Below are 26,952 nucleotides of genomic sequence, written 5' to 3'. Positions count from 1 at the left end.
ACACTATGTAATTAAATCATACTGTGTAATAATAAAGTATTTGCTGGAACTGTGATCTAACTTGATCTAACTGTGATCTAATTTTACGTCTGCCTAAAATGCAGAATTAGTTTAGTTAACATTTCTATAACATCCATATCCATTTAGGATCCTAGAAATGAAAGAAGTCTTAGAAATAGTGCTTGTATATCTGTGTTTATCAGGGATATTGGCCTGTAATTGTCTTGGGTTATTATCTGATTTTGGTATCAGGATAATGCAAGCCTCATGGAGTAAGTTTGGGAGAGTTTCCTCCTTCTATATTTTTTGGAAGAGAGTAAGAGGATTGGAATTAATTCTTTGAATGTTTGGTAGTATTCACCAGTGAGCTGTCTGGTTCTGCTCTCCTGTTTGTTGGTAGGTTTTGATTATTGATTCAGTCTTCTTACTAGTAATTGGTCTGTTCACATTTCCATTTTATTGTGATTCAGTCGTGGTAGGTTGTGTTTTCCTGGGAATTTAGCCACTTCTTCTAGATTGTTCAATTTTTTTTTAAGCTTTTATTTTTTATTTATTTTTTTTAAAGATTTTTTTTTATTTGACAGAGATCACAAGCAGGCAGAGAGGCAGGCAGAGAGACAGAGAGGAGGAAGCAGGCTCCCTGCCAAGCAGAGAGCCCCATGCTGGACTCTATCCCAGGACCTGGAGATTATGACCGGAGCTGAAGGCAGAGGCTTAATCCACTGAGCCACCCAGGCGTCCCTTTTTTCAGCTTTTATTTATTTGAAAGAGAAAGAGCACAAGCACGAGGAATGGCAGAGAGAGAGGGAAAAGCAGGCTCCCCTCAGAGCACGGAGCCCATAGGTTGTCCTTTTTTTTTTTTAAGATTTTATTTATTTGAGAGAGAGAGAGAGAACATGAGAGAGAAAGCATGAGCAATGGGGAGGCATAGAGGAAGAGGGAGAAGCAAACTCCTGCTGAGCAGGGAGGGAGCCTGACTTGGGGCTCAATCCCAGGACCCCAGGATCATGACCTGAGCTGAAGGCAGATACTTAACCAACTGAGCCACCCAAGGCCCAGTTGTCTCAATTTTGTAATGTATAATCATTCATAGTAGTCTTTTATAATCATTTGTATTTCTGTGGTATTAGCTATAACATCTCCTGTTTTATTTCTGATTTTGAGTCCTCTCCTTTTTTTTTTTTTTTTTTTTTTTTTGGTGAGTAACTAAAGGTTTTATCAACCTTTTGTTTATCTTTTCAATGAATCAGCTTAGTTTGATCTTCTGTATTGTTATTTTAGTTTCTGTTTCATTAATTTCTATTTTAATCTTTGTTATGTCCTTCTAACTTTGGGTTTTGTTTATTCTTTTTTTATTCCTTGAGGTGTAAAGTTAGGTGTTTGAGACTTTTTATTAAGATTTCTTGAGGTAGGCATTTATTGCTATTAGCTTTCCTCTTCCAACTACTTTGGCCCATTCTACAAATTTGGTATGTTGTATTTCCATTTTTAATTGTTTCAAGGTATTTTTTTTGTTTCTTCTTTGACTCATTGGTTGTTCATAGCATGTTGTTTAATTTTCACATATTTGTAAATTTTCCAGGTTTTTTTTTTCATATAACTAATTTCTGGTTTCATACCACTGTTTCATACCATTGAAAAGATGATTGATATGATTTCAGTCCTCCTAATTTTACTGACTTGTTTTATAGCCTACCGTATGATCTATCCTGAAAAATATTCCATATTCACATGACAAGAATATGTATTCTTTGGTTTTGGATGGGGGTGTTCTGTAAATAACTGTTAAGTCCACTTAAGGCCAGTGTTTTCTTACCGATTTTCTGTCTGGATGATCTATCTATCATAGATAGATAGGGAGGGGGGAGTATTAAAGTATCCTACCATTACTGTATTGCTGACTTTTTCTCCCTTTGTGTCTTTTAATATTTCCTTTATATATTTAGGTTCTCCTGGGTTGGATGCATAAATATTTACAAATCTTGTATCTTCTTGTTGGATTGACTCTTTTATTATTATGTAATGCATTGTCTTATTACAGTGTTTGTTTTAAAGTCTGTTTTGTCTGAGAAAAGTATTGCTATTCCATCTGTCTTTTGGTTTCCATTTGTATGGAATATCTTATTCTGTCCCTTCACTTTTAGTCTATGACTTTACATCTAAAGTGAGTCTCTTGCAGGCATCATATAGGTGATGAGTCTTGGCTTTTTTAATCAATTCAGACATTGTTTTTTGGCTTGATGGATGAATGGGTAAGGAAATTGTGTATACATATAATGGAATATTATTCAGCCATAAGAAAGAGTGAAATCTTGCCATTTGCAACAACATAGATGTACCTTGAGATCACTATGCTAGGTGAAAAAAAAATACCATATGGTATCTTTTATATGTGGAATTAAAAAAGAAAAATCAGGCTTATAGATAGAATAGATTAGGGGTGGGGAAATGGGGAAAATGGGTGAAGAGGGTCAAAAGGTTAAAAAAAGAAAGGGAGGGAGGGTGGAAGGGAAAAAAAAGAAATAGTCCTCTGTGTACAAGAGAATTCATTACAGTGTTATCTTAGATATTTAGACCAGTTCCTTCTATGGTCTTTCTCATATTTCTAAATGGCAGCAACCTTTTTCCAGTTTGGGGGATAAGAAACCTTAGTGTCATTTTTTTTATTTTCTCTTTTTCATATATTCTAGTCCAATTCCATTTGTAAATGTTTTCAGATCTACTTTCAAAACACCCAATTTTTTTTTTTTTTTTTTTTTAATCATCCTGGTCCATTCTATCACCCTTCTATATTGCTTAGTAGCATCCTGTTTTGTTTCCATGTTTTCATTGTTCCTCTCCCTCTGGACAGAAGATGGATCACATCATATTTATGCAGATCATAATCCAGAGCCCTTATGGTGGCCTGTAGGGCTTCATATCATGCTCTATTACTACCTCTCTTACCTTACATGTTAACACTATTCCCTTTGCACTCTTTCATGTCGCCATAAATTGGTATGTTCTTAAAATATACCAAGAATGCTCCCCCCATGTTGATACTTGCTGATTTTTCTCTCTGGAACAGTTTGCTCTAGATGCCTACCTGGACTTGATTCCTTTTTTTTTCCATTTCCTTTTTGTAAAAAACATTTATTTATTTAAGTAATGTCTAAATAGTCTATTTAAGTAGTGTAAACATTATTTAAATAAATGTGGGGCTCAAACTCATGACCTCGAGATTAAGAGTTGCATTTACTTCTGTCTGAGCCCACCAGGCACCCCTCTTTTTCTGGTTTCTATCAAACATGTTCTTCTCAATTAGGCTTTTATGGTTCACCCTGTTTTGTTTTGTTTTTAAGATTTTTATTTATTTATTCGTCAGAGAGAGAGCGAGAGAACAAGCAAGGGGAGCTTGCTCCCCTTTTTAAATAAAATTCTGTTTTATTTCTGAATAAAATTCATAAAATTCTGTTTATCGACGTACATACATTCAGGCGTATCTACAGGCACTATGTAGTCATAGAACCTTTCTGAAAATTGTTGTTATGGGGTATGTTTGTAGAGATGAGGGCCAGAGAAGACAAAGCTTCCTTTTATATCACTTTGGTATTTGATTATTTTTTTAAACCATGGAAATGTATTTCCTATAAATAATAAAAAAGAATAATTAGTCACTTCCATTCTTACAAGGCTGAGGGAGAAGTAGGCTCCCTGCTGAGCAAGGAGCCCGATATGGGACTCGATCCTTGGACTCCAGGATCATGACCTAAGCTCAAGGCAGATGCCCAGCTGACTGAGTGACCTGGGTGTCCCCACCCTATTTTTAAATTTTATTATTTTAGGTTTATTTACTTTAGAGAGGGAGCATGCTGGAAAGGGTGTAGTTCAGGACAGGGCAGAGAAGAGAGGGAGAGAAAATCCCAAGAAGATGCCATGCTGAGTGCAAAGCCTGACTGGGGGCTTCATCTCATGATACTGAGATCAGAACTGGAGCTGAAGCCAAGAGTCAGTCTCTCAACCAATTCCACCACGCAGGCGCCCATCCACCCTACTTTAATAGTACTCCCCTGTGACAGCATTTTCTGACATTTTTTTTCTTTAGCATTTATCATCATATATTTTAGCTATTTTTTTTCTCTTTCTACTCCTAGAAAGTAAATTTTACAGAAGCAAGAGTATTAAAAACTAATATTTTTGTTAACGTGCTGTATTCACAGACTGGCATAGTGAACACTTGACAGATTTTTGTTACATGTCTGAATCACTAGGAAGCTTGGCAAAATAAATGTTCATCCCCACCTTGGATTATTTTACCCTGTCTTTTATAGAGGATGAGCTAGATCTTAACTATCTGTAAAATGTAAACAGAAAATTACAGAAAAGTGTACATAGCATGAACTTCACTGTAGCAAATTCTGTTTATCGACGTACATACATTCAGGCGTATCTACAGGCACTATGTAGTCATAGAACCTTTCTGAAAACTGTTGTTATGGGGTATGTTTGTAGAGATGAGGGCCAGAGAAGACAAAGCTTCCTTTTATATCACTTTGGTATTTGATTATTTTTTTAAACCACGGAAATGTATTTCCTATAAATAATAAAAAAGAATAATTAGTCACTTCCATTCTTACAGGACTACAGATGAAAAAAATTAATGTTAATCCGCTGTGGTAAAACTGTTAACAGTAAACCAGCCTTTTGTTCCCATGAATAGTTTTATTGGGTTTTTTAATCTCCTCGCATGTAAAGGCTTGGACAAAGCCTTTATCTTCTGTGTATATGTGGTTTATCTCATGGATTTGTTCTGCACAGTATTATCTATTTGATTTTGTGCTTTCCTTCATGCTAGAATTTGCAGCATAATTGTTTTACTCTTCATTTTTTGGGAGTTCAGAATGCACCGAGTATATGAAGAAATGTGGAACAAAATAGATACTTTTTATTTAAATCTTTATTTCTCAGATGTGGAAATTTTGTCAGGCTTTATTGTTTTAAGGCAGTGGTTATAAACCTAATTCAGATAGAACACTTCTTTTTGTTCAATTCAGATAGAACATACCAGTTTTATTATGACAGTTTTATTTAATTATTATTTTTAAAAATATTTTATTTATTTATTTGACAGACAGAGATCACAAGTAGGCAGAGAGGCAGGCAGAGAGAGAGAGGAGGAAGCAGGCTCCCCAGGTCCTGGGATCTTGACCCAAGCCGAAGGCAGAGGCTTTACCCACTGAGCCACCCAGGTGCCTCACGACCTTTTTATTATATGAAAATTGAGTTTCATTGAGTCCTTTCTATACAAACTTTAAAAGGCAATATAATGCCCTATTGTAATAAACACAAATCAAAGTGACTTGTAATAAAAATACTCAGTGCAGAGGTGTTAAGAATGCAACATATAGATGGCATAAGTAATTAGATACTTGCACTTACTTTATGTAGAATCATTGTAAATCCTGCAGTTGTGATGCACACTAATACAGGAATGTTGTTGGTTCTTAAATTCCATGGGAGCAGAAAGACACCCATTACAAGTACAGGAAAAGAGCAGGAAGAAGACCAAATAAGAATTAGAGTAAAAATAGTTAATGTTAGATTAAGAAATAACTTATCAGAATTATTTGTATGTGATAAAGACTCTTAACTAAGAGGAATAACATGCCATGATTAATTACTAGTTGTTAGTATGAGAAAATAAAAAAATGTTTTACAGTGTTACTAATTAGTTTGGCCTCATCTTTAAGTGCTGTGTCAGAATATTTCCCTTATGACGTAGAACCAAGTGCTATAAAAAAATACTGTAGAAAAGAGATCTTTCATCTTGAAAACCCATCATATATAAGGTTTGCATTTAGTCTGTATCCTTCAAAAGATCTTGTGACCAAATCCTTTGCTGAATGATGAAAATAGAGGATAGGTTGGAGAAAGAAATGTTGTAGAAGCTAGTCTATAGAAATTGTGCAGGTGTCTAGTAAACTTCTGAAGACAGTAAGATTGAAAAACGAGAGGTTAAAAAAAATTTTTTTGTTACTGATTTTTCACCATAAAGTTTTCTCTTATCATATGGTATGTCATATGTATAAAGTATATTAACATTAAATATATTATGTTCTATTAATAAAATACCCCTTATTAACAATACTTAATGAGATGTCTATATTTGTGTCTCCACTAATTTAATAGCATTTGATTCAGAGTTTGTTGACATCTATATAAAGAATCCCTAAAAATTTGAAAGGTACAGCTTGTAAATGCTGACTGATACACATGTGTTACATTAAACTCAAACAGCACAGATTGTGTTGCTATTAGGAGATGTAATTTTTCTCTAATAGTGAATAATTTTGGTTAAAGTTCTAAAGAAGGCTAAGTACCATCTTACCTAATTTATATGGTAGTTGTATTTTTGGAAAGTTCACTTTGTAAAACAAACCATGACATTATTTTGTGTTTATATATAAAGCAGAACTATTGCATTTTTAGTCATGAACATCTAATAGGATAACAAAATTGTGTGAGATATGGGACAGTTCCTTTTTGAGTGAAATTGTCTGGCATGCCCTGGCATGTTGTATGATCTCTGGTATCCTTTGAATGTTAGTAATGGCGCCCCCAGTTATTGAAATGATCCTGCCAAAGAAACCTTTCCTAAACATTAAGAACTATTGCTCTAAGGCATTTTTCCCCTAAATTTACTTGATGGATTCTCTCTCTCTCTTTTTTAATCCCTATGTAACTCTCCTGCAGAAATACTGCTTATGAAATGTTCTTTGGAGAATGCTACTGTGTAGAGGTCTTTTCTGCTATTCTCTTTATACCTTAAGTCCTTGCCTTTTACTATTTTGTGTGTGGTTTTTTTCTTTTGAGGTGGGGGAGGGGCAGAGGAAGACGGAGAGAATTTTAAGCAAGCTCCACATGCAGTGCAGAGCCAGATGCGGGACTTGATCTCACAACCCTGAAATCATGACCCAAGCCAAACTCAAAAATTGGACACTTAACTGAGTCCCCAGAGCCCCTATTTTGCATCTTTTTAATTTTTTTCTAAAACCGTTCAGGAACAAATAAGGGCTTGTATTTAGAACTATTTGTGTAATTGGACTATGAAACATATTAACATTTATATTCTTTTAGGTTGGGTCCTTGGAACAAGCTATGCTTGATGCTCTTGTAATGGATAGAGTTGCATTTGTGAAACTTCTTATTGAAAATGGAGTAAGCATGCATAAATTCCTTACCATTCCTAGACTGGAAGAGCTTTATAACACAGTAAGTGTATGTTAAAATTCTTTGTTGACTAAAAGCTTTGTCGTCTTTGGCAAGTGTCATTTTGCCTGAACATACCTAGTTTTATTGCTAAAACCTTTAATGATTTGCTTGTTACTTAGAAGAAGTAAAGCCAGTCTTAGGGTGGATTGACAGTCTGAAACCCTTTCCTTGTTTCTGGAGATTTTCCCTGTCACCATAGTCACATAGGAAGAAGGTAAATTGTTACTAACCTTGTCTTCCATTCCTTCCTCTCACCCCTTTTTAAAACCATAGGATCAGCTTTTTTTTTTTTTTTTTTAAAGATTTTATTTATTTCTGGGGCGCCTGGGTGGCTCAGTGGGTTAAAGCCTCTGCCTTCAGCTCAGGTCATGATCTCAGGGTCCTGGAATCAAGCCCTGCAATGGGCTCTCTGCTCAGCAGGGAGCCTGCTACCCCCTCCCCCACCCCCCTCTCTCTGCCTGCCTCTCTGCCTACTTGTGATATCTGTCCGTCAAATAAATACAATCTTTAAAAATAAATAAATAAAATCTTTTAAAAAATAAGATTTTATTTATTTCTTTGACAGAGAGAGAGACACAGCAAGAGAGGGAACACAAGTAGGGGGAGTGGGAGAGGGAGAAGCAGACTTCCCGCCAAGCAGGAAGCCCGATGTGGGGCTTGATCCTGGGACCCTGGGATCAGGGCCTGAGCTGAAGGCAGATGCTTAACAGCTGAGCCACCTAAGCACCCCTAGGATCAGATTCTTAATTACAGTTATTATATTTCCTTCTTTTTCCTCTTGATGGTCATTTGTTACACCAAACCTCTTTTGATGCCTTTTTTTTTATGCCATTTCTTTTTTTTTTTTTTTAATATTTTATTTATTTGACAGAGAGAAATCACAACTAGGCAGAGAGAGAGGAGGAAGCAGGCTCCCTGTGGAGCAGAGAGCCTGATGCGGGGCTCGATCCCAGGACCCTGGGATCATGACCTGAGCCGAAGGCAGAGGATTTAACCCACTGAGCCACCCATGCGCCCCTATGCCATTTCTTAAAGGAGAAACTACACATTGTTTTTCTTTTCTCCTTTTTGTTTTTTACATTCATGATTTTGACCTTGTGGTATCTACCTTTTAGCTTGCATACCATTTTTCTTTTCTTTTCTACAGAGCTCCTGAAAACTACTACCTTTTACAAAGCCTTTCTCATTTCACATGTCTAGCATTGGAGAGAGTAAATACTGCCCTTGTTACTGGTTTTCCTTGTTAACCACATTAATATAATTGTATTATATTTTGAGATAAATTATTACCAAATCCTTGCTTTCTAACTTTGACTTCTCTGCAAAGCTGTCTGTTCATTCATCAGTTTCTGCCTGTTTATCTCCTCCTTTTCATTCCTAATGTCTTTGTACTTTTTTTGTAATAGTCATACTACTTCAGTAATCTATCTCCTTGTCCTTTATTCAAATCAATTTTTAAACTAGTTATTATAATCCTATGTTTTACCATATCTTTCCCCAGTTAAAAAATTTTTGATGGCTCCCCAGTGTGTATAGAATAATTCCCAAGCCCTTAGCTTCATTTCCGAATTTCTTTAGCTTATGATATTTTGCCCTAGTTAACTCCTTATCAGTTGGCCTTTTATTCCCACCCCCACCCCCACCTTCCCATACTGGTTGTTTCAGTTATGTTGCCTACCTACTGTTTCCCAAAAACAAACTTTTAAAAAAAGCATTTCTTGTTTACACACTGCTGGTGTGTATTTTTCTCTTAGCTACTCTCTACTTACTGGTATTTTATTCATTACTTAGAATGTAGTTCTAATGCCATGCCACTGCCTCCATGAATTCATTGGCATAGTTAGTTTAGGCAATTATATCTTCTCTGTGGATTGTAGATTTCTTTGAGTAGGGAGTATATCTTTATTTTCCTCCATTTTTTAATAGTATCTAGCAGAATTAGATTGAACTTTGTTAAGATTCCGCTTTTTCTAGCAAACGGATAAAAAAAATTAAAAAGGATTATTCATTGTGCTGAAGTAATAAGGTTTATCTTTGAAATGTAAAGCAGATAAAAAATAATAAAAAATAAAAATAGATCCCATTAGCAAGGCAAGTAATTTTTTTAATTGTGCAACTCAGAGTTATTAAGATGATAGTTACTTTTCAGCATCAATTATTGAGAAAAATTTTTTTAAGGTTAAAGGATTATGTAACAAAGTAGTGGAGGGTCTGCTCCATTTCTCTCTGCTGTGTTCATGCCCTCTCTCTTTCTCTCAAGTAAATAAATTTTTAAAAAAATTTTAGAAAAAGAGAGGGTACAGCTCTGTTACCGTTTTTTCTTTCTTTCTTTTTTTTTTTAAGATTTTATTTATTTATTTGACAGAGATCACAAGTAGGCAGAGAGGCAGGCGGAGAGAGAGAGTGGGGAGCAGACTCCCCACTGAGCAGAGGGCCCGATGTGGGGCTTGATCACAGGACCCTAGGATCATGACCTGAGCCGAAGGCAGAGACTTTAACCCACTGAGCCACCCAGGCACCCCTACAGCTCTGTTATCAATGAAAGAATTATAAATTAAAGGTAGAATTATAAAGCTTGCAGAGTTTACCTGATTTATTTATTTATTTTTTAAAAACTTCATTTATTTGACAGAGAGAGACACAGGTGAGAGAGAGAACACAAGCAGGGGCCGTGGGAGAGGGAGAAGCAGGCTTCCCGCCGAGCAGGGAGCCTGATGTAGGGCTCCATCCCAGGACCCTGGGATCATGACCTGAATTGAAGGCAGACACTTAACGAATGAGCCACCCAGGCGCCCCAGTTTGTTTGCGAGATTTAAAATTTGTTTTTGCATAAATAAAACATAACCTAAATTATACATGTTATTAAAGGTGAGTATGACAATATGAAATGGTTTATCTTTTTCTTTGCTCCATTTTATGAACAGAACTTATTTAGCTGAAAAACAGTGTAATTTGAGCAGGAGGGTTCATAAAGTCCTATAAGTAACAAAAAAGTTGTTATATTATTTTAGAAGAAAAATAATAGTTTGCTTTAATTTTTTCTCTTTAAAGAAACAAGGTCCAACTAATCCAATGCTATTTCATCTTGTTCGGGATGTCAAACAGGTAAGAGTTTCTTTTTATTTTTGAAAATGCTATTTTAAAAATTGGTTACATTTCATCTGTTTTCCAAAACACATTTAAGTATTGTACACCTTAAAAATAGCAATAAAAAGACATTTTTAAAAAGATTTTATTTATTTATTTAACAGAGTTCACAAGCAGGCAGAGAGGCAGGCAGGGTTGGGGGTTGTGGAAGCAGGCTCCCTGCTGAGCAGAGAGCTCGATGTTGGGCTCATCCCAGGACACTGAGATCATGACCTGAGCCAAAGGCAGAGGCTTAACCCACTGAGCTACCCAGGTACCCCATAAAATGACATTTTTTAGAACAAGATAAAATAGGGACTAAATCTGTGGTGACATGGAAGTGAAGAGCGTTAATATATCAGAAATCAAGTAAAGGTTTATGAAATAAGACCAAGTTACCTGAGTTTCTGGTTATCTGAGATTGAGTGTGATGAATTTCATAATGCTCATTGGTCCATAAAGAGAGATCATTGATAGAATGTATCTTTCTCTGTGTTCCAAAGAAACTTGCTGCCTTGACTTGTAAAGGATATTGAGTAATCACATTGAAGGAAACACTGAATAGTGCTCTTCATGGCATATTTTGCCAGGGAAAATGCTGAAATGTTGAAATCATCCATGAATGCTCTCTTAATATCCATACTGACCATGATTAAATAGACAACACTGTTACATGATCTAAAGCCATCATGTGGTGACCTAATTTGATATACTAATATCCCCCTTCTCTTCTGTTGGGATCCTCTGTGAATTAATAGTTTTAGACATTTACTTATTTATTTATTTTTTTTTGAAGATTTTATTCATTTATTTGACAGAGACAGAGATCACAAGTAGGCAGAGAGGCAGGCAGAGAGAGGAGGAAGCAGGCTCCCTGCTGAGCAGAGAGCCCGATGCGGGGCTTGATGCCAGGACCCTGAGATCATGACCTGAGCTGAAGGAAGAGGCTTTAACCCACTGAGCCACCCAAGTGCCCCAGTTTTAGACATTTATTAAAAATGTTACAGTCATTTAAAATACTGGTATCTAATAGTTTTCTTTCCTAAATGAAAAGATAATTATTTAGTTAAATGAAATATTTTTTAGTTTCTGAGTTAAAATGTTTGTTTTCTAGAATTCTTCATTCAGACTTCTACTTGCTGTTAAATGGAGTGTACTATTAAAAATCTGAAAAATTAAAATAGAAATGTCATTTTCTGTTTTAATTTTTTGTTTTGTCACTTATTTAATACTAAACTAACATCCCATGGGAAGAACTTAGACTTTATTGTATTTAAATATATTTTTTCTTTAATTCAGTTTTTTAATGTGTTATTAAAACATTTCACATACCATAAAATTGATCCATTTAATTGGTTTAGTTCCGTGACTTTTAGTACATTCATAGTTTTGCAACTATCACTGCAATCTAATTTTAGAGTAACCCTGTATTCCCCATTAGTAGTCACTCCCCATTCCTGCTTTCTTCTCTGCTTCCTGCCACTCTCCTGCCTTAGGCAACTGTTAATCTACTTTTTATCTGTATGGATTTGCCTGTTCTGGACATTTCACATTGAATTGTGGTTTTTTTGGTTGTTAAAATAATTAAGGCTCCCCCGCCTCCGAAAGCTTGAGTGATGGGGAAACCTTTAGTCCAGGGCTTTCTAAAACACATTTGCATTATGATTTATTTATGTGGGTTAGCAGAAGGAACTAGAGTTTTTAATACTAGAAACAAGTAAGAGATTTGTTATAGATTGACTCTCTACATTGTTGGCTATACTAAATAAGTCAAGTTTTTTTATTTCTGTAAGTGAAAAATCCTAAAGTAAAGGCAGTAATTGACTATTTTCTGATTCAAATTAGGAAGTGAGTATTTTAAGTAGTATTTGTATAGTTTGAGAAATTGCTTATCATACTTTTCTTTTTAGGTAACTCATGTTATTTCCCTTAATTTAAGTATTTCCCATTAAAGTGGAGTCATATCATGGTATTTGTCGAATTTTTTTTTTTAAGATTTTTATTTATTTATTTGACAGAGATAGAGACAGTGAGAGAGGGAACACAAGTAGGGGGAGTGCAGAAGGAGAAGCAGGTTTCCTGTTGAGCAGAGAGCCTGATGCTGGGCTGGATCCCTGGACCCTGAGATCATGACCAGAGCCAAAGGCAGACGCTTTACGACTGAGCCACCAAGGCACCCCTTTGTCAGATTTTTTAAATTTATTTTTTAAATGTTTTTTTGTCAAAAAATTTTTAAAGAAAACTAAAAGCATATATGATATGCTCATTCATAAAGCATATTTTGAGGTTGCTCAAAACAAAAAGAAAAATCTTGCATTTAAGGTGAAAAATATATTTTAAATATTTACTTGAGAGAGAGAGCATGAGCAGGGGTAGAAGAAAAGGAGAAGGAGAACCCCCACTGAGCAGGGAGCTGGACACAGGACTTGATTCCAGGCTGATGGGATCATGACCTGAGCCAAAGGCAGACGCTTAACTGAGTGAGCCACCCAGGCATCCGAAAATATTTTTTGATTAATTTCAAATCAGAGATTTAAGGAATATAAGTATCTAGAAATTTAAAACTTCACAGATGAAACCAAATTATAAAAGGTATAAATACTTTTTAAAGTACTGCAGCACCTAGGGGCCCCCTGGGTGGCTTAGTCAGTTAAGTATCCATTTTGTAAAGATAGATTTTTCTTGATTTTGGCTCAGGTCATGAGCTCAGGGTCATGAGATCCAGCCCTGCATCAGACTCCACACTCAGCGTGGAGTCTGCTTGAGATTCTCTTTCTCCCTCTCCCTCTGCCCCTGCTGGCCCCCGCACTGTACGCGCGTGCATGGTTGCACGCACTCTCTCAAATCTTAAAAAAAAATTTTTTAAAGTACTAATTTTACGAAATTGCAATTAGGGAAATGGAAAGAATGGTGATGGTACAAGGGCAGAATTGGTTGATATATGTAAATTATCTAATGATTAAACCCTTTTAAGATTATTTAATAAGATTAATCAAATATTGATTCTGAACAGGCAGTCTTCTTCCAAACTCACAAATGGCTCAAGTTCCAAAAAATTGTTGCCCTGGGAAAATGAATTCTTAGTTCTACACAGTGTTATAAGCGGTGGTTTAAATCTTAGATGAGGCTATAGAAACTTATGTATTGTATAATATAACCAATATACTTTTGGCTAAAAATACTTACAAGTACTTTTGGGCCTGTCTAGAAACATAGTTAACATTTATAGCATTGTTGCAGGGAAATGTAATTTATGATAACGTGCCACCGTGAAAATAGAGTACTTGGCTCTTGGAAGCTTCTTTGCCTCTATGTGTGAAGTATTAGGACAGTGGAAAGATCGAATGATCTTACTGCTATAAGCCATGCTTCTGTCCTGAGCACACCTTTGTGACTTTAAAACTTCAAAATCCCCTCTTTTTACAGTTACTTCCTTCTCCTGTAAAGATAGCTGCTGGCAACCCCAGCTTCCTGTAACAAATAAACATTTATCATTTTGGAGAGTAGGTGGATTTCTAGGCATGCTTGGAAATATTGAGAAATATCCTATTTAAAACTAATGTTTTGTTTCCAGGGAAATCTTCCTCCAGGATATAAGATCACCCTAATCGATATAGGACTTGTTATTGAATATCTTATGGGAGGAACCTATAGATGCACCTATACTCGGAAACGTTTTCGATTAATATATAATAGTCTTGGTGGAAATAATCGGGTATGTAATATTTTGGGGGAAGTCTATATATGTACTTTGTATTGTATACTTTATAAGCTAAAAATTCATAAAAACTCATATACTTTAAAAGTTTAAAATTACTGATATTCTTTTTTTTTTTTTTAAGATTTTATTTATTTATTTGACAGAGAGATCCCAAGTAGGCAGAGAGGCAGAGAGAGAGAGAGAGGGAAGTAGGCCCCATGCTGAGCAGAGAGCCCGATGTGGGACTTGATTCCAGGACCCTGGAATCATGACCTGAGCTGAAGGCAGAGGCTTAACCCACTGAGCCACCCAGGCGCCCCTGAAATTACTGATATTCTTAGAATGGTGAAAGTAGCATCTTAAAATATGATATTTTCAACTGTAAGACTATGTAGAAATATTTTGTAATTGAAATCCAAATCATTTTTTTCTGTGTGTTTATAAACACATTTGTACATACGTATGAATTAATTCTTGAATTTTTATGACATCGGTATATTTAAATCTGTAAAAACTTAATAAACTTTGATTTTCAGAGGTCTGGCCGAAATACCTCCAGCAGCACTCCTCAGTTGCGTAAGAGTCATGACTCTTTTGGCAATAGGGCAGATAAAAAGGAAAAAATGAGGCACAATCATTTCATTAAAACGGCACAGCCCTATCGACCAAAGGTATGTTCACATAAATTTCACCTTTTCTGGATTTTGTTCTAATTTACTAGTATTTATGAAACAGAAAACTACTTGTTTTAGCAAGAATGAACTTTTGTTTGTAGATACATCTTTGCTTATTCAGTTTGCCATATACAGAAGGATATCTATTATGAGTTAACAATTCTATCAGGTTTTTTATATTTAGCTATAGTAAAAACTTTTAAATGTTTTGACAAATGCTTAAGTGCCTCCTTTTATTCCACTTTAACTTAACATGTACGTGTTTCAGGCATACTATTCTTCCATTAAAATTATGTTTTATCAGATACTAGTTGAAATATTTAGGCCCTTTAATTTCGGAGAACTATTAAAGTGATTTTTTTCTTTTTTTTAGAAATACCATTTCTATAAAACCTGAGCTGTAATAAAGTATATAAAATTTATACCATTTTGATTTGTGCAGTTATATGAAGTTGAAGACAATATATAAAGGAGACTTTATAAAAATTCTCACATTAATGTCATATGGCCTTATTATAATGAATCTTAAATTTGTTTTTCCTTGAAGATTGATACAGCTGTTGAAGAAGGAAAGAAGAAGAGAGCCAAAGATGAAATTGTAGATATTGATGATCCAGAAACCAAGCGCTTTCCTTATCCACTTAATGAACTGTTAATTTGGGCTTGCCTTATGAAGAGACAGGTCATGGCCCGGTTTTTATGGCAGCATGGTGAAGAATCAATGGCTAAAGCATTAGTTGCCTGTAAGATCTATCGTTCAATGGCATATGAAGCAAAGCAGAGTGACCTTGTAGATGATACTTCAGAGGAATTGAAACAGTATTCTAAGTAAGTTATATTTTATGATTTCAAACATTTAAGAAATACAAGATCATGTTTAAGTGGAGGTTATAGTGTCATGCAATAAATGGATATATATATAGGTATAATTTTATTGGCACAATTAAAATGTATTAGGTAATTTTTATTTATTTTTCTTATTGAGGGGAACGGGGAGAGGGAGAGGAAGATATATCTTCAGCAGGCTTCTCACTGGGGCATGGACTAGGGTGAGTCTTGGGCTTGATCTTCCAACCCTGAGATCATGACCTAAGCCAAAAATTGGGAGTTGGAAGCTTAACTGACTGAGCCACCCAGGCACCCCAAAATTTATTAGGTAATTGTTAAAATTCAGAAGGAAACATTTCTATTTATGCGTGTAAATAGAAGTTATTGGTTACAACTCAAGAGTTAAATATTTTGGCAAGAAAGAAGAAATGCCAGAAGTCAGTTTTAATAATTGCACATACTAGCAATTAATTAGATTAAAAGTTCCATTTGAAGTGGTAAGGAAAAGAAGAAAGTAAGGTTTTTGAGCTGTGTTCTAAGGAAATGAATTGAATTCAACCGGAAGGTCATTTCAGAAGGTGGATGTACATCTATGGAAGAGTAGAACAGTTCACAGATGTTTACACTTAGGGTAATAATGAATATTAAGCTGGAAAGATGGTTTGTAGGAAACTTAATGATAGACAGTAGGACTTACCTCTCCCAAAATGGGCTGTCTTTGGAAGAGAGTTAGTGTTATTACTGAAAATAACTCAAGCAGAGAGGGGTGCCTGGGTGGCTTAGTCAGTTAAGCATCTGCCTTCAGCTCAGGTCATGATTCTGGAATCAAGCCTCATATTGGACTTCCTGCTCAGTGGAGAACCTGCTTCTCCCTCTCCCTCTACTGCTCCCCCTGTTTGTACACACTCTCTCTCTCTCTGTCTCTCTCTCTCTTTCTCTGTGTCAAATATATAAATAAAATCAACTCAAGCAGGGATCTTATGATCATTTAACTCTGAGGATCTAAGATTCAGATATTTTTTATGATTAGATTAGTGTCTATTTACATTTTTCTTTCTGCTGGGTACCAAACCTCTTTTATTTATAATTTATTTTTTAAAAGATTTTATTTAGGGGCACCTGGGTGGCTCAGTGGGTTAAGCTGCTGCCTTCGGCTCAGGTCATGATCTCGGGGTCCTGGGATCGAGTCCCGCATCGGGCTCTCTGCTCGGCAGGGAGCCTGCTTCCCTCTCTCTCTCTCTGCCTGTCTCTCTATCTACTTGTGATCTCTCTCTATCAAATAAATAAATAAAAAATCTTTAAAAAAAAAGATTTTATTTATCTATTTATTTATTTGAGAGAGAGAGATGGCAACAGACGTAGTGAGAGAGAACACAAGTGGGAAGGAGAGGGAGAAGCAGCATCCCTGACGACACGGGGCTGCATCCCAGGACCCTGGGACCCAAGCCTGAGGCAGATATCTAACCAACTGAACACCTGGGCACCCCTGTATTTGAAATACTATATAGATAAGAGTTTTTGTAGAGAGCAGCTTCACATTGTCTGTTTGGGTTTCCTGTGAGACTGGAGTTTTATTTCCAAGACCAATGGAAAATGCTCTGTAGTCTACCTTTTCAGGCTTGTTCTTTTTTTTTTTTTTTAAAGATTTTATTTATTTATTTGACAGAGAGAGAGATCACAAGTAGGCAGAGAGGCAGGCAGAGAGAGAGGAGGAAGCAGGCTCCCTGCAGAGCAGAGAGCCCGATGCGGGGCTCGATCCCAGGACCCTGAGATCATGACCTGAGCCGAAGGCAGCGGCTTAATCCACTGAGCCACCCAGGCGCCCCTTCAGGCTTGTTCTTAATGTGACATATTTTAATATTTTGTGACATCTGCGTAGTAATAGATATCTGGAAGCAGAGCCACTATGATTCTAATGCCTTATAATTCCCTGAGTGTATGTCAAAATATTAAATGTAAATGTTATTATATTAAATATAAATATTAAATATAAAATGTTATGAAATTGTATAAAAATAGCATCTAAAACTGCAGTTTGGTAATACGAATGTTTTGGCTTTTATCTTTTGATAGTGATTTTGGTCAACTAGCAGTTGAATTACTAGAACAATCCTTCAGACAAGATGAAACCATGGCTATGAAATTGCTCACTTATGAACTGAAAAACTGGAGTAATTCCACCTGCCTCAAGTTAGCAGTGTCTTCAAGACTTAGACCTTTTGTAGCGCACACCTGTACACAGATGTTGTTATCTGATATGTGGATGGGAAGGCTGAATATGAGGAAAAATTCCTGGTACAAGGTATAACTTAGAAACATTTTATATAAAGTATGTGATTAGATAAAAAGAGGAATTAGCCCAGATACATAGTAAAATGCCTTGATTTATGAGGGTTCTGGCGGTGGCAGTGTTGGCATTTTATCTCTGGTGGCATAAAGTAGCCTCTTTTTTCCTTCTGTTCTTCACTCTGAATCCTCTTCAGATATGATGTATGATTATTGCCCCTCTCTGAGCCAGAAGCATGAGGACAACAAAGGAAGTATTGGTATTTACAGCCCTGAGCAGCCATGAAAAAAAGTTGCTTCTTTATGAAAAGATGATTTCCAAATTCTAAAATCGGGCTCCTGTCTGCTAACTTAATAATTTGTTACTTTTTTCTTAAATAATTTACATAAAGTATATTGGATATGTGTAGTTTTGATGGTTAAGAATTTGGGTAAAATGTTGGCTGGTACTTTTGGTTTCATGATAGTGAGAGATACTACTTTAAACTTTGCTTTTCATTATCTTATATCTTAAATAAGGTACAGAGATGTAGAACGCAGAAATCAGGCAAGTGGTTTAACCATTGTAAGTAGATAACAAGTACTGATCGTCTAATAAAAATAATGGTGAAAGATTAACCAGTATAAATCCTGATACTCAATTATAATTTCTTTATGCTTTAGGATTATGCAGGTAATAACATAAAATTTTACAAATAAACCTCTTTGTTTTTAGAGGCACAAGCTGAGTAAACGTGATGACATGGAACAGTTGCAAAGAGATTTAGGATAAAATGATGCACATAGTAACTTCATAAGGCTTGAATTTTCTTTAAACAAAAATGTATTTTCTGAACAAATAATTATTAGATCTTTTCTGTATCCTCACATCATAGTGCTCAGCTGTTTTGTTACTCCTTAAATCAATTCAACCTGGGCCTCTTTAAATATTATATGCAAGTATAAAAATTAAGTTCTTCGTTTTTCCTGTACTAACAGGGGCAGACTGGCTAACAATCAAAATATTTAATACCTTCTTATTCTTGAAGCTAATTAATTTTAAAATGTAAACTTAAAAATGTTTCTAAAATTTTTAGGTCATACTAAGCATTTTAGTTCCACCTGCCATATTAATGCTGGAATATAAAACAAAGGCTGAGATGTCTCATATTCCACAATCTCAAGATGCCCATCAAATGACAATGGAAGATAGCGAAAACAACTTTCAAAACATAGCAGAAGAGATTCCCATGGTAAGGAGGAAAAATATTTTTAAGTAAATATAAATATATACATATTTATATATAAATATATATTTTGTGAATAAATATATGATAAGTGTTATTTTTATTTTAGGAAGTGTTTAAAGAAGTAAGAATATTGGACAGTAATGAAGGAAAGAATGAAATGGAAATACAAATAAAATCAAAAAAGCTTCCCATTACAAGAAAATTCTATGCCTTTTATCATGCACCAATTGTAAAATTCTGGTTTAATACGGTATGTTATATGTTTTTTAAGTTTATGAGCATAATGTTTTTAAAGGAAAGCTTTAAGGTACCTTGTTCTAAAGTCGATATATATCTTGATCATTTAGATCATCTTGATCACTTAGATCATTGACAAGCCATTTTCCACTTAAAAGAGCATAAGTTTAACTTAGTTTTATTCCAGTTGCCATTATATATAATGATAAATGCTAACAAATCTTAATTCTGATTGGAACTAGAAATTGACTAAACAGAAATGTGATAACCATATGCCTTTGTAAGCAGGTATCAAATACAAATCATATCTATCAGATCGACCAATAACATTGGTGAGGATTAATCAGAGGAGACATTGATATATCTTTGTGCTTTAGGATTTTGCAGAGAATGTGTAAATTTTTGAAATGAACCTTTTTGCAGTGTTAATTTGAAGGTAAAAAATAATCTGGATCATTCATGAAGTTTATCAGTGGCATAATAGCTTATTTCCTTAATCATATTATGGTACATATTATATCCGACCCTTAATTGGCTCTTCTTTTGTTCTGTGGAAGAACGGTTTTTTTCTCCTAGATCTAAGAGTACATAGTCCATGGGGGATGGACTAATCTCAGGAAACATGAGATTAGCCCCAGCTTTTAACGAATGAGGTTTTATTCCCCTTCCCAGAAAAATTCTTAAGTTATGTATTTTCTTAGTATTTTGTTTTCATTTTCATCATGTTTGCATTCATGTGAATTTAAAAATGGGCCTGGGGCATCTGGGTGACTCAGACGGTTAAGCGCCTGCCTTTGGCTCAGGTCATTATCTCAGGGTCCTGGGATGGAGTCCCATGTCAGGCTTCCTGCTCTGCAGGGAGTCTGCTTCTCTCTTTCCCTTTGCCTCTCCCCTGGCTTGTATGCACATGCTCGCTCTCTGTCGCTCACACTCTCTCAAATAACTAAATAAGGTTTTAAAAAAAGAAGAACAGTCCTGTTGACCAAATAGAAATTTCTCTTTTCTTATTTATTGGAGTGTCCTGCCCTGCCTTGCCATAGCTTAAATCACTAACATTGTTGTTTTAACGCTGGTAGAGGTAAGGAGACTGATGAGAGGATTCTTAGGTACAGTTGTCCAAGGGTAGACAAATCTGGGTTTTCCTCTGAAACAAAATAACTCTTCAGATGTTATTATACATAGAGCTTACATAGAATAATCTTTTTTGTTGAGAGTATCAAAGGTGGTATGTTCCCGTACCTAGGGAAAATGCTTTCCATATCTGTTTTTATTTCTTGAGATTCAACCTCATTGACTAGGATTTAGGAGAATACCAGTTGTGTGCTTTCCTCAGCAGCACATATACTAAAATTGGTCTGGGAATAGTATTTGATTGGAGGAAGGAGGAAGCAGGTAGTATGTGTTTCTTGATGATGATGGTGATGAAGTTCTTTAGTACACTTAATGTGATACTTTAGGTGTAGTATAAATTAAATTGAATTATATGAACTATGCTGAGAACATAAATATTTTATTATAAAATTCTTCTTATAGGAAATACTAAAAAGTCATCAAAGTTCTTGAACATCATAGTGTTCTGCTCCAGGAACCATTTATATTTTGATTGATAAATGCAGTTTCTGCACTGAAGTTACTTGTAAAACTTTTTTTTAAGACTTTATTTATTTTAGAGAGAGAGCACACATGAGCAGGGGGAGGGGCAGAGGGAGAGCGAAGACTCCACCGCAAGCATGAAGTTCTTCTCATAACCCTGAGATCATGACCTGAGCCAGAACCAAGAACCAAGAACCAGATTCTTAAACTGACTGAGCCACCCAGGCACTTCTAAAACTGATTTAATGAATGAAGCTTGGAGATAGTTCACAGGGGTTTATTTAGTCTCTCTTTTGTGTGTTGGATTGAAAATTTTGATAGTAAAAAATTTTATCGTGTAATTAATATTCATATTTTGTGTTTTTCTAGTTGGCATACTTAGGATTTCTGATGCTTTATACATTTGTAGTTCTTGTACAAATGGAACGATTACCTTCAGTTCAAGAATGGATTGTTATTGCTTATATTTTTACCTATGCTATTGAGAAAGTCCGTGAGGTATGTCTGTAGTTTTTGTACCGGTTACTTACTGTATAGAGGGAGGGTGTTTGGTTTTTGACATATATGTGGGTATGTGTATGTGTTATTCATAATCAGTAGGTGATAACGCAGAAGTGTATAACATGTTTATTTTTGATATTCTAAAAATTACAGCATAAGAATAGAGACTAGTAAATTAACTTTGTCAGTTACAAAGTTGATGATTTGTCTCAGAAACATAGCCTAGATATGTTTTATGTTTTGCTTCCTCAACATTTATATTAATGCTCTTCGTCACTCTTCAGAAAGTATTAATTACACATATAGCCAATCAGGTAGGTAAATTATAAATTGGTTTTTACTTTGCTGTTATATTAAATATCCCACTGAAGTGTGCTGTATTGCCTATTGAATTGTCATTTAGATTTAGATTCCTGTCTATCACAGTTTTCAGTTTAAATTTTCTAACATCTTGATTTTGAAAAATTCTTTTTTCCTTCAATGTTTATACTTTTTATTCAAGCTATTAACTGCATAACTACAGTTTTATAACACATTGACTTAAATACTTCTGAATTATTTCATGTCTTTGCTGTAGATTTAGAGAATACATTATGTTGTAAAAACAAGTGAAAGCCTTGTACTTCCTTCCACTTGGGTGTCTTAAGAATTTGTCTTCTTAAATAGTTTATTATGCATTTTTAATTCCTTTGAGTGCCATGGTTTATATGTTTATGAAATCTGTTGTTTTACCAACATGTTTAAAACATTAAATTATTAAATGATTAAAAAAAGTTTCAAATAATTTTTTAAATGCATATTCAGAAAAGAGTTATACAAGGACTCATTAGATTGTAACAACTGGTTGCCTTTAGTGTGAAGGGAAGTTAATTGGCTAAAGGAAGAAGAATGGAAGGGAGACTTTTCAGTGCTTATTTTTATATACACTGTGATTTTGAATCTATTAATGTATTACCATTCCCCACAAAGAAGAAATTTTAAATTTTTTAAAAAGATTTATTTATTTGAGACAGAGCAAGCGTGAGTGGGAAAAGGAGCAGAGGTAGAGAAACTCAAGCAGACTACCCGCTGAGTGTGGAACCCAGCAAGGGGCTTGATCTCATAACCGTGAGATCATGACCTGAGCTAAAATCAAGATTCGGCCACTCAACTGACTGAGCCACCCAAGCAATGCAAATTTTTAATTTTTATATTCAAGAGAAGAGATAAGTACAGATACTTTAACCATCGAGTTGTTTGCTTTCTGTAAATAAGACACCTTTGGAAGAGCCTCTCAGGATATCCTGTTGTTTCAATGAAAAATAAAACAACTTTCAGAAGTATCTCACTTTCTAGAGAGCTCTGTCTAGTTTAAGATTTTCAGCTTCTTAGTAGAAGGACTTCAGTTGAATAGGTCATTTATTTGTGGGTATACACACACACACACACACACACACACACAAGTATGTAGAATGAGGATATAGAAGTATCTGTCTCTGATACCTTACTGAATTGTTTTAGTGATCAAATATACCATCAGATCCCAAGATAATCAAACGTACTTTGACAAATACTATATGGTTTAATTTATATGTGAGCTTTAAGAAACAAAAGCAGAAACAGCCCTATAAATACAGAGAACAAAATGATTGTGGGGAAGGCGGAGAGGAGAATGGGTACAGTGGATAAAGGGGAGTGGGTAGCACAGGTGTTTAGTTACGGAATGAATAAGTTCCAGGGATGAAAGATACAGCACAAGGAATATAGAGCCAGTGGTATTGTGATAGCATTGTATGGTAACAGATAGTAGCTGTACTTATGAACAGAGTATAATATATAGAATTGTTGAATCACTGTGTTGTGTATCTGCAACTAATGTTTCACACTAACGTGTGTTAACTGTACTTCAGTTTAAATAAATACTTTGAAGGGTGCTTGGGTGGCTTATTTGGTTAAAGTGTCTGCCTTTGGTTCAGGTCATCTGGGATCGAGCCCTGACTTGGGCTCCCTGCTCGGCGGGCCGTCTGCTTCTCCCTTGTCCACTCCGGCCATGCTGACTCTTTCTTTCTCTCAAATAAAATCTTAAATACAAAAATACTTTGAAATACTAAAAGATATATAAAATTCTACTGTGATATTATAATTGAATGCTGATACATGTTTTAATAGGAAGAAATTGATTTCTTAAATAATTCAGTTTAATTTCTTTTTTCTTTTTTTTTTTTTTTAAACCTGTAGATCTTTATGTCTGAAGCTGGAAAAATAAGCCAGAAGATTAAAGTGTGGTTTAGTGATTACTTCAATATCAGTGATACAATTGCCATAATTTCTTTCTTCATTGGATTTGGACTAAGATTTGGGGCAAAATGGAACTTTGAGAATGCATATGATAATCATGTTTTTGTTGCTGGAAGATTAATTTACTGTCTTAACATAATATTTTGGTATGTGCGTTTGCTAGATTTTCTAGCTGTAAATCAACAGGCAGGACCTTATGTAATGATGATTGGAAAAATGGTAAGTTGAGAGGTATCTGATAATACTCATGGGTTTATTGATTTTTTTTTCTTGAAATCTTAAAAATCTGTCCTTAACATAGTTTTATTTGAACTAGAGTATGGTATTTCATGTTTATTTGCTTCATACTTCAAATTGGCCAGTCCTCAAGATAACTGATTTTTGAAGAAAATATGTGATGGGATAAGATTAAGAAAACCATATTTTATTCGTTTTATCTTAAAATGTCTTAATTTTTAAGTGCTACTTTCTAGGGCTATTTGAGATCAGAATGCAAAAATACAAATTTGTTAGCTACCATTTGTGAAGTTATTTTAATCTTTACTAACACTACCCTAGTCATCTGGCACCTGCAGCAATCTAGTAAAATCTGTTTACTCACAACCACTGTGGCCTATCTTCAGTCTACATTACATCTATAGTAATTTCAAAATGCATATCTGAGTATGTTACTTCCCTTCTTAAAAAAATCTTACGCTTCCACATTACCCCTAGATATCAGTATACTTAATGAAATCCATGAGTTCTGCCCAGTTTGACTGTTGCTTTTCTTTATTTTTCCAATAGGAACATCTTTGCTTTCTTTTAAAGTGTCGTCTCTTACCATTTTTGACCTCTGATCTATGCTATAGTCACACAGGCCTTTCTATGTTTTCTTTAACATATACCCTACCAAGGTACCATAAACTCATGTTCTTCTTTCTGCCAGGAATGACTACCCTCATCTACACTCAGATCATTAACTCTTTCCAATTTTAGTATATGTGCTGCCGAAGCGAGCACTCAGATCATTAACTCTTTCGGTTACATATAGATCACATTTTCAACATAATTTTTGTTTTGGGGAGAGCTTTTTTGGTCCTTTCCCACTAGATGAAGTTTATATGCTTTGAAGTTTTATGGGACCTATGTTCCTCCTCTACAGAGTATTTATCTCTGTGTCTAACCATATTTTAAACTATTTTTTACTAGATTATTTATGTACTTTTCTAGACTATAAACTCCTTGGAGTAGGACCCGTGTCTGGAAAAAAAGACATAAAAATAATGAACGTTCATTGTGCTTTAATAGGTTGATTTCTCTTAATTTTACATGCTTAGCAGCAGATTATAAATTTTAAAATCTGTAATCTTCCTTCAAGTAGTTTTTAATGTTTATTTTATTCTCACTCTTGTGCAAGATAGTATAATAATTATTAGGATAGTGCCTCTGAACTTTGTGAAATTACATTTCTCCTTTTTGATTTTACCAGTCCTGTAGTTATTGTAAATAACTGTATAATCTAGTTTGGAGCTTGTGCTACATAAGTATTTTTAGGAGATTTTATATGGCATTAGTAAACTATCCATGTGGTTTATTGATGAAATTAGTGAATAGGGGACATAGGGATTCATGGAACAAGATAAATCTGGATGCTTTTATTAAAGTAGCGGGATATGATCTGTTCTTTGAAAGCTTAAGATAGATAGGAGTAAAAAGGCACAACCTGACTGGAGCTTCTTTTGTGATAAGGAGTTGTTGGTTAGCTGTCAAATTCGATAAAAGGGCCTAGCCTGGATAACACAAAATGCTGAAAACTGGGACCTTAGGAAAGGAAAATATAGGGGAAACCACTGAAGAGTTTTCCCTCCACCAAATTTGATTTTTCTTTTCCGTAGGAGAAGTGAGTTGACATTTCTTTATCTTCCCTTACTATTTCAGATAGTTTTTCAGTGCATGGATGCTGAAAGCAGCTAGTCAGATTATTTGTTAGATGATGATTTTCAGTCCTTGGGGAGAGACTGAGAAAAATCTCCCAAGTGTTTCTTTTGCTGGGCTCAGGTTCCCCACGCTAATCTTTGTTTCATTATTATGTGTTTGCAAGATAATGCTAGCTAAACAATACTACCTGTGGTGGTTTATGTTTTTAGGTTCCTCTTTCCTCCTATCTTCACTGATTCAAACCATTTTTTAAAGTTACAGCCAGAACATCTTTTCCTGATATAATATGTCCAATATCTTGCTTTCTTATTGGCAGGGTGTTGTTGTTGTTGTTCTTGTTTTTAATGTAAATGTCAGGTTTAATGTATAATTTCTTATGCATTGAACGGAAAAATCTAAAGTGTGTTGTCCTTACTTCTGCCGTAAATTGCTTTCAGTTTCCAGTGGTCAAAAAGGCAAATACTATTATACTATTGTTTGTTTTCATTTTATTTGTCAGAGGGGGAGAGAGCGCACAAGCAGGGGGAGTGGCAGGCAGGGGGAGAAGCAGACTTCCCGCTGAGCAAGGAGCCTGATGTGGGACTTGATCCCATGATCCTGGGATCATGATCCAGGCCAAAGGCAGACGCTCAACAGACTGAGCCGTCCAGGCTTCCCTATATTATTGTTTTTGTAAAAGTAACTTTTCCTTTCTTATTCTAAATTTATTCATTGTAGAAAATTTTAGTAAATACAAACTACTGTCCAGAGGCATCCACTGTTAACAGTGTGGCATATACTTTTTCCATCCTTCAAGACATACAGGAATACATGCTTGTGTGTTAAACTCCACACAAATAAATGTATATAATAGCTTTATCAAAGTAGACTCGTTATATGTGCTGTTTCTCAATTTTTTTTTTAAAGATCTGCCCCCTTTTAATATAAAGTCTATTCCTAGAGTTTCTGAAACCCTTTTCCTTAATTGTGGAAAATCTTTGTCTTTTAATTTAAATTTTCCTTCTGAATAATCCCACTAGCTCAAAGGATTATTACCATTATCAAAATAGGATTTTTTAAAAGTTTTCTAAGTAATGAAGTTTAATTATTTGCTTTTCAGGCTACACATTTCCCTTCTAGTAGAATGTATCCTCTGTTTCCCCGATCGAGAATTACTGGTTTACTATTTGTCATTTCAGAGAAGTACTCATTATTTATCCATTTTATATTCTTTCATAAAGTTGTGGTGTTTGCAGGAAAAGTTAGGGGATTTAGGCTTGTGGGAAAGAATTAGTTTTAGCAGGGTGCCTGGGTTAAGCCTCTGCCTTCAGCTCAGGTCACGGTCTCAGGG

General features: G+C 35.1%; 1 protein-coding gene across 1 annotated transcript in view; it reads left to right on the top strand.

Annotated features, from left to right (window-relative positions):
• TRPM7 (transient receptor potential cation channel subfamily M member 7) overlaps positions 1-26,952 on the top strand; it is a 116,477-nt gene that overhangs the window by 46,252 nt on the left and 43,273 nt on the right. Inside the window, exons 12-21 of the mRNA XM_046007338.1 lie at positions 7,117-7,251; positions 10,303-10,356; positions 13,952-14,092; positions 14,614-14,748; positions 15,299-15,579; positions 17,653-17,881; positions 18,942-19,097; positions 19,201-19,344; positions 21,294-21,422; positions 23,643-23,921. Coding sequence (XP_045863294.1) covers positions 7,117-7,251; positions 10,303-10,356; positions 13,952-14,092; positions 14,614-14,748; positions 15,299-15,579; positions 17,653-17,881; positions 18,942-19,097; positions 19,201-19,344; positions 21,294-21,422; positions 23,643-23,921 — 1,683 coding nt within the window. The remainder of the gene's footprint in view (positions 1-7,116; positions 7,252-10,302; positions 10,357-13,951; positions 14,093-14,613; positions 14,749-15,298; positions 15,580-17,652; positions 17,882-18,941; positions 19,098-19,200; positions 19,345-21,293; positions 21,423-23,642; positions 23,922-26,952) is intronic.

The sequence above is a fragment of the Meles meles genome, chromosome 6 (assembly GCF_922984935.1).
Source record: "Meles meles chromosome 6, mMelMel3.1 paternal haplotype, whole genome shotgun sequence".
In the NCBI taxonomy this organism is placed as follows: Eukaryota; Metazoa; Chordata; class Mammalia; order Carnivora; family Mustelidae; genus Meles; species Meles meles.
The sequence above is the reverse complement of the archived record's forward strand: the minus strand, read 5'-3'. Positions and strand labels throughout refer to the sequence as shown.